Here is an 8,996-nt window from a genome sequence, read left to right on the forward strand (position 1 = left end):
AGGTTTTGAAAGTAATTTACAATTCAGTTTTAGAAAGTTGCACTGTAAACATCTATAGTTAAGACCCTCTTTCAGATTTTTTTTGCATTATAATTTTTTTTTACAGGTTTTGGGTAGAAGACAGGACTGTTTGTAATTGCATCAGTACTACAGGGTCTCACAGCAATGACAGTGAAATGTTCAACGCAAGGGTGAAATGACCAGAGGAAGAGCTCTTCTCTAATATAATCACCGACCAGCTAATCATCCCATTACATCCCGTCCATTACTGGGCCTGACTTTTAATAAGAATATCAGTTGAATATTTTCTAATATAAGTTGCAAATAATTAAAATATTTTTAAAACTGCATGACCAACACCTCACTGCTGAGTGCAGGCTGGCTTTTTCCTTGGGTTTTGAACGGTTTATATCGTATGTGAAAAAATCATATAAGAAATGTTCCTTTTTCTTAGTATTTTTCCCTCTTTTTTATTCTAAAGCTTTAAAAGAAAAATAATTTTGCCAGTTGTCAGCCAATAAATGCTTGTTCAGCAAGCAATGAATGTACTATTTTCTAATTAAACAGTTTCATTATAGGCAGCAGCTCGTTGCTAATGATCAATAAATCCCATTGAGAAGAAAACATTTTAATCAGTAAGTCGTGTCCTCTGAGTGTCAGCCACTCTATAAACTCACAAGATACATATATATGTATAGATATACGTATGTGTGTATATATATATGCATATAAATATAAAAATCGCATACTCTTTCCGGGTGATATGTACAGTCAGAATAACATTACAGCATAAATACACAGGGAATCTGTATAAAGTTTCTCTAATTTGAGAAGCCTTGAGCAATTTTGGTTTTTTCGGGGGAGGCTAGGGTTGGGGAGGGAGGAAGGAATAAAGAGTGTTTTCACTTTAAGGAACGCAGAGTAGTTCCCTTAAGTTAGAATCTAATTACATACAAGATTTAAAGGCAACAAAACCTCCAGAGGAACAGCCCTATGTTACACACCATAGACATGGGGTTAAAAGGGCAAGAGAGCATGATTATAATAATACTTATATAGTACGTTTCATTCCCTTATAGCACTTTGCAACCAGAAAGTCTTACAACACCCCTGTGAGGTAGGTAAGTATTATTATCCCCATTTTACAGATGGGTAAACTGAGGCACAGATGGGTTAAATTATTTGCCTAAAAATCATGTAGTAAGGATCAGGAATAGACCCCAGGAATCCTGATGGCAAAACCTCTGAATTAACCAGTAGACCACTCTCAAGTGAATGCCTGAGACACCTCTCAATGAATGGAGAGAATATATTAGCCCATATTTACACAGATATATCGTCATCCTCTTGACATGTTGTCTCTACATATTATGACTTGTTTAGAGGACAGATAACAATGGCCATAGTTAAACTTGACTGTAACATGTCGCTTTAATTCTTGTTGCCAACCCCATGTGGATTTTGACTCCTTTACAATCTGGGATGTAACTAAATGTCAATGACAATACACCTTAAATACATTCTTGATATCTTTGCTTCTCCAAGGTGAAAAGCACAATTACTCTTCCTTAAAGTGCAATGGCTCATTACAGAAATCTCAAGATTTTCCATGAAGCCCAAGCAAACCCAAGTACAATCAGTCTGAAGGTGAAAAAGAAAGAATTTGTCTGTAATGATGGACTTGCCTCTATATTCCGTAAATACTTTCTGGCATTCTATCAAGACTGAAAATTTAATAATAAATAATAATCTATGTTAGCACGTAAAACCTCTAATACTTTTCTACAGCCACACATCCACCTTTCACCCCACTGTCATTTCTTTGGCCTGAAGCTGATGGACACATCAACTGTAAATACTACTTTGCCTACAGGAATGAGGATATATCTATTTTTTAGTAGATTCTTTTTATTTGTTCCTGCATTTCTTGTCCTTCCCCAGCAATCTAACGTTACCATCTGAGAAAATGGAAGATGGACACTGAGTAGAAAGGATTCAAAACCTCAAAATTTACATACAGATCCAGAGGCAATTCCCCTCCCACCTTCTTGATCACACTGTAGCAGCCATTCTGCATGATCCAATTGGCGTTGTTTTTATTAGTAGCAGCAGCAGCAGCAGCAGCAGTAGTAGTAGTATTTTTTGAGTAATATTGATGCGCGGAGTTTCCAATAAGGCTGCTTAGCTCAGTGTTCCTGGGGAAAACGTAACCTATCCCACTACCTTAACAGAAACTGCCAGCGTAGATGGTGCTTTGGAGCACTACACACAAACGTGATGCACTACTTCTATGGCGAGTTTGACTGCGGTATTCAAAGCAGATTCTTGAAACATACTAAAAAATTAGTGCTTTTATTAACAGTTTTACAAACAGAATCAATTACTGTCTAGTTTCCTGAAGGATAGAACAAGCCATTTCTCTCATTATTTTGACATCATTTCCTTCTCTGTATTTTTGTATTTCTGCTGATGAGCAGTTGCAAGTCCCAAGAGGGAGGGCTTAGTGTAATAAACAGTTAAAATGTTGCTAATTTGATAGTTTACTTTGCAACAACTTTCCTCTTCAAATGATGGGGATCCCGCAAGTTCCTATTACCTTGACTCAGAGTTCATCATGAAGAGTGTAAGCATCATTAATCTCCATGGAAAAAGAGACTTTTTTTTTTTGTTAAGTAAAAAAATATCAAATATAATAAATTTATGAAAGACCATTCACAACATATACAGTAAGTGTTACATTTTGCTACAGCAGCTGTGATATTTTTTTTTCTTTTTAGAATGCAAGGTCATACATCGCCATAAGTAAACACACTAATATGAGTAAGACCTTAAATGAATGTATACAGCCAGGCTTTATCTGTGGATAGATATACACTGTGTTTACTGTTTTACAGTCTAGCATATTCTTATTCACACCATTGATATAACAGCTATGACCCTGCAAAAATTCTTCCTGTGCATATATAAATATAAATATTGAGCCAAGTCAAAAAGAGCAGGGTCAAAGGTTATATGACTTATTAGATTCCTGTAGTTAAGGGTAAAAACTCCATTGTTTCTTTTGCAACTAATTTTTAATAAGAAGGCTGCTTCAATCATTGTGTAGTTACAGCATTACATTCTGTAAACAATATTTTAAAGCATTCTAAACAAACATTTAAACAATTGATTCTTTATCCTTGTCAGGCGAGAGAAGACAATCTATAGCCTCATCGCTTTTGCTCGAGTCCGTCATCTTCAGCTGGAGATTATCACTCGTACCTCTGGTGACGCTGTCATAGGATGGAGGGAAAGACGTGGAGGACAGAGTTTCTGATTTGTCTATTGGCCTGCCGTAGTTTTCGTTCATCATGAACGCAATAAGACCCTCCTTCTCAGGTGCATCGTCCTCAAGGATGCTGCCGTCAAAAGTTCTGTGCCGGTACAAGTAAGATGCCTGCTTCATGGAGCGCCGAAACAAATGTCTCCTGTAGGCCCGCTGGATGACAATGGCAGAGACCTCTTCTTGTTTCCGTCTGAGAGTTGTTGTAATCGGTTCGTAAGAGATCTTAGATGGATTTGCCGCCATGAACTTTTCTTCCATCTGTATTTTAAGGGCATCCATCTCTCCAGATTCTCCTAGCACCCTTTTTGTAAAAGCAAACAAAATATCCAAGCAATGGATCCTGTCTCCACTGACCATGGGCAGGTCCATTGCTATGAGTTTGATTTTGTTTGGTTTCGCTATGCGCAAAGGTTCTGACAGTGCATCTGCAAAGTCTGAAAGTGCAGAATACTCAATAAACTGAGTGGCTTCAGGGTCAAACTTCTCCCAGATTTCATAGAACATATCAAAATCATCCTCGCTTAGAGGCTCTGTACTTTCCTCAGTGGCTACACTGAAGTTCTCTAAAATAATGGCTATATACATGTTTACAACAATGAGAAATGATATAATGATATAAGTAACAAAGAATAAAATCCCTACGGCAGGGCTTCCGCAGTCTCCCTTTGAACCATTTGCATTCGGAAGGTTTGGGTCACAATACGGTGGTCCAGTGTTTAAAATAGGATTGAGAAGACCATCCCAGCCCGCTGACGTTGTGATTTGGAAGAGACAGAGCATGCTGTTAGCAAAGGTTTGGAAGTTGAACATGTCATCAATCCCATACTCCTTCTTAACATAGGCAAAGTTAGCCATGCCAAAAATGGCATAAATGAACATAACCAGAAAAAGCAAGAGGCCAATGTTGAACAGAGCAGGTAGGGACATCATTAAGGCAAACAGGAGAGTTCGAATTCCTTTGGCTCCCCGGATGAGTCTTAGGATTCGGCCAATCCGAGCCAAGCGAATGACTCTGAAGAGTGTAGGAGAGAAGAAATATTTCTGGATGATGTCGGAAAGTACGGTGCCTTGAAAAGAAAAGAGACAAGACAGTGAATTAGCACATGGGAAATAACCCCAGACTTCCCTTTAAAGCTATCAGTAACGACTATGGACAAAAATCAGTGAAAAGTTCCCCAGATTGGAAGACCCATGATAGTGGGAATGGCATTGTCCTTAGTGTTTTCATGCCCATTTAATCCATGCAAACTTTGTTGAGACTGAGCAAAGGTGTCAATGGCAGCAGTTTTATTAAGGGAAAGCTTGTCTATTGGGAAGGAGAAACCAGGATCAACTCAGATAGGACACAAATATCTGCAGCTTTTGGCCATGACCCACCTGAGAAATTTATCCTGAGGGCAGCTGTTCAGAATTTTTCTGATATGACAATATCTTTTTCTGTAAAATATTTGTGAGTCAGCACTGAAACGCTGGTGTGCTGGGCCTCTTTTTCTGAGCCAACACCAGTGCAGTGCAGGTTTCTACTGGAAATATGCTTGGTTGGTTGTTTGCTTATCAATTTTTCCAGTTTTCCTGATGGGCTGGGAGGGAACTAAGGGCTAAGACTAGCAAGGAAATGAGCTTGCATCCCTGTAGCTAAACTCTTCCTACAGAAACAGAGCAGCTTGCTCCAGACTGCCTAATTCCAACAGACCCAGGCTGCACTGAGCTGTGCTGAGCTCACGTCCCCCCCTCCAGCCTGGGAGAGGGCTCACTGGCATGGCCAAAGTCCTCTGACACTGAAACAACCTGGTTGATCACGGGGCAGCACTGTGACCAACATGACAGCTCTGGTTAACTGGCTGCTATGGGCATATCCAGAGCATCCAGCATCAAGGCTCTGATGACGGAGCTGTGTTGTAGTGATGTTCCCTGGGTGACCCAAATCTGTGAAATCCAGGTGGTCCAAGGCTCCCAAAGCACAGGCTGCTCTCTGGGCACCAGAGATCTCCTGCATTGGGATCTTGCAGGTTCCCCAGTCCACCAGAGAGAGTTCAGAGCAACAGGACCATCAGTCAATGAGAAGATGGCTCTGTTTTCCTAACATGATGCTTTTTCATTCACCTATTCCCTCCTTCAAAATGGAAACTCTTTTGGAAGACCTGAATTTCTGAGTTCCTTCTGCTCACTGGATCAGTTGATCATCTTCCAGTTGCTACTGTATTTCCAACTTCAATGCAAACTCTTTTGGCAGGATTTCAGATTCACATTTGACCTGCACTTCTGCAGCACCTAACATATGATCTATGGCTGGGGCTGCAGAATAGCAAAAGGCACAAATTAACAATAAACTGTGTTTTTCTGTTTCATCTTTTGGATATACGAGGGTGTGGACCTCTAGTGGCAACAGGGCTGAGAACAGCCAGATTCACTGCACCTGCCCAAACCTGCCATGAAGGGCTATTTCACACTGATGTAAAAGTAAAAAGCAAAACAACAGCAGCCTGCACGTACCCTTTTCATGTGGCTTTTTTACTTCTCTGTCTTTGGCTGTACTGCAGAACTGGGGTTAAGTGTACGGTGCCAGTTCTGGACCATGTTTTATCACCAGGAACCATTAAGTGTACATTGAAACCAATACTGTGGCATGACAAACCTCATCATTTCACTGATCACACAAGTTATTGTTAGGCGGTATTATGTTGTATTATTTAAATATTAAAAAAAATATGCTTAGGATCTAATTCTCTGAGTTGAAAGTGTATTTTATTGCATGAAGCCTTCAACTTTGCCTAATTAAATTTATATCTGCCTTTTTAACTTTGGTGTTTGGGTGAAAATCCAGATTCACCTACCTACGATAGACAGAATCACGACGACAAAGTCAAATATGTTCCATCCATTGGTGAAGTAGTAGTGTCGCAGAGCCAGCATTTTGATGATGCACTCCCCAGTGAAGATGGCAACAAAAAGCATGTTGATTTTATGGAGGATGTTCACTTTTTCTTGACTTTGGTCATCTGTTTCCACCATCATGGTAACCATGTTAAGGCAGATGAGGATCATGATGGAGACATCAAAGGCTTGTTTTGAGACGACATCAAAAATAAAACCTTGGTATTTGTTCTAGAGGAAAGGAGAAGATTTAGTTAGGAAATTTGAACTGTGTCAAAATGATGACATCACTGTCTCCTGATTGATCAGAAAGTAGAGGAAAATAGACAATGTACTGCTTCTGATTAGAACTTCATAAAGATGATGACGAATGGCTGGATGATAGTGTTTTCAAACCCATTTACTCCTAATGCTTCTTGGAACTACTGAAAAAAGACCTTGGACTGGGGCCATGAATTCATTCAATGCAGGCATGTGGCCACTGCCATAACTGCATATGCAAATTGGACGCTTGGTCAATATTGTAGAACAATGGGAATTCTTTACCACACAGGTCACTGCACTTGCAAATACTGTCCAAAATCAAAACGTGAATACTAAGTGGCTTTCATGTGGGAGTGATCACCCTTCCTACACCAGGAAGTTGAATTGCATTCATTCTATTAGATAAATATTCAGCTCAGATAATTCAACTGAATTATGCCATTCTTACCAGTGGCCTTGGGATTGGCTTTTGAGGTTTCTTAGATCCCAGCTTTTTCATTGCATTATAATACTTTTTCTGTTCTTCTGTCATAAAGATGTCTTGGCCACCTAAGTATAGGGTGAGAACAAAGCTATTACTTTTGATGAAAAGAGCTCTACTGCCTCCATCCAAAGTGCAGGGCTGCCTCCTCTTCTATTTACTTATTTTCCTTTTCATGTAGCTTTCATCAAAATATCTAAGAAGGGCTTGATGAGATGCAGTGTTGGGAGCTGCTTAGTGCGTGGAGGTGAAGGGCAGGAGACACAGAGCATCACAGACAACCAAGCAAGAGCAAGCCTCAGGTTCTGTTTGCAGTTAAGGTAAGTCCAGGGCGAGAAGGAAAAACAGAAGAACCTCATGACTTTGTTTAGAGCCTACAAAGCAGTGAGAAACATAGCTCTCAGGCCAGGATGCTCCCCCCTGACCCTTACTGTACCCCAGGGTGGGGACGTGATGGGTTGAGGAGAAGAGGTTGAACCACTCTGAAGGACAGTGGTATTTGTGCATGGGGCACACCAGGGAAGTCTGTGCCTCTGCGGCAGAGTTTGTGCCAGAGATCCCATCTGCGTGGAGCCGCTTCACTGCTTTCTGCGGGGAATATAACCCCCCAGCCTGTATTTTCAGGACGCTCACCCTATGGGGTGATGAGGGGCTGCTGCAACTGTGCTCGTGTAAAAGTCCTGCAAGACGGTTTCTGTGGCTGTCCTGTCAATGCCACTCTCAAGGCTAACATGGAAAAGCCGCTGCCTATAAATCTATCCCTTGCCCTGGACTCTGCGGCAATCACAAGGTGCTGTGTAGCATATGCACTACTTATCTTTTTCTTTTGTTGGTTAAAATTGTCAATGATGACACCAATGAAGAGGTTCAATGTGAAGAAAGACCCGAAGATGATGAAAATCACGAAGTACAGGTACATATATAAATTACATTCCCATTCAGGCTGCTCCTCACACTGCAAAGGGAAAAGGGAAGAGGTGAAAATGACACCATCTCTGCACATATCACAATATTAATGCAGTTAAAAAAAAGTTATACTTTAGCAATGAAGATTATGAAACAGGAAAAACAGTGTAACTCCCACGAGCAGAGTCAGCGCTCCTCGGTCTCTGTTTGAAGTTTACTACTAGCATCTGCAATGCCACGGTCCTTTCAGCGACATTTCACAACACAGTCACAGCAATCACACTGCTTCAGAAAGTGCAACTTCAGAATAAATCCTATAAAATGTTCTCAGTCTGAACCCAGAAGGGAGAAAGAATCAATTTTCTGATTATCCCTTATCTTATATGAACTAATGGTACTTATAAGAAGCAAAAGTATGATCGCAGTATAATTAAATGCTTCTGAAAAACACTGTATTGAGAGTCAGTATATTTAGAAGTACAACCTTTCTTTTATGAAAAGTAAAAACGAACAAGATCTCTTGCTGAAGGACTGAGCAATGCAGTCCAATAGCCTCAAATCACAGGTATCACGTTTGGCAAAACTGCTCAGATTTGCCCCACCAGCTCCAGGTATCTAACCAAGACGCCAGAAGCTCGCATTTCCCTAAATGCTGCATTTTCTTGTCTGTAACCCATGCGTGTCACTCAGCAGCACGGAGGATACACACAGGTGTACATGTAGTACAAAAGTAAATCAGCACCATGAGCTATGTTGTGCAAAGGTAATTCTCTGTCCCTATGATGCCATGAGGTTTTTCCACTCTTGATGCCTCCGTCTAGGGCTCAACTCCCTGTTACTCAACTCAGCCTGTCAAATTCCCAGTACCAGACAGCTACCTCAAAAATTAACAGTAAGTGTAATCTTGTTCCTTTAATAAAAAGAGGAACAAGAGGGAAAAAGAGGGAAAGGAGCCACCAGGTCCTTCAGTAAAAAATAAACAAACCACATGTGATGTAGGAAGGGAAATGCCTTTTTTTGTGTGTTTTGTTTTTAAGGAAACCTGAAAGCTGAACGGGATGCAGGTAAGATCTGGGCAGTCACAAGTCCCCAGAGCTCCAGCACATCTCAAGCCAGAGCTGGAAGCTCAGCCCAGCCTCTTTGCCT

The 8,996-nt window shown here is 40.7% G+C and overlaps 1 protein-coding gene across 1 annotated transcript in view; it reads right to left on the reverse strand.

The window, feature by feature from the left end:
- Positions 1 to 2,785: 2,785 nt before the first annotated feature.
- LOC104288900 (sodium channel protein type 5 subunit alpha-like) overlaps positions 2,786 to 8,996 on the reverse strand; it is a 175,031-nt gene continuing 168,820 nt past the window's right edge. The window contains exons 24-27 of the mRNA XM_009887773.1: positions 7,758 to 7,899; positions 6,912 to 7,012; positions 6,160 to 6,430; positions 2,786 to 4,392 (exon numbers count right to left, since the gene is read on the reverse strand). Of these exons, the coding sequence (XP_009886075.1) occupies positions 3,158 to 4,392; positions 6,160 to 6,430; positions 6,912 to 7,012; positions 7,758 to 7,899 (1,749 nt within the window). The 3' untranslated portion in view covers positions 2,786 to 3,157. The remainder of the gene's footprint in view (positions 4,393 to 6,159; positions 6,431 to 6,911; positions 7,013 to 7,757; positions 7,900 to 8,996) is intronic.

Source organism: Charadrius vociferus, unplaced genomic scaffold (genome assembly GCF_000708025.1).
Source record: "Charadrius vociferus isolate BGI_N301 unplaced genomic scaffold, ASM70802v2 scaffold566, whole genome shotgun sequence".
Lineage (NCBI taxonomy): Eukaryota > Metazoa > Chordata > Aves > Charadriiformes > Charadriidae > Charadrius > Charadrius vociferus.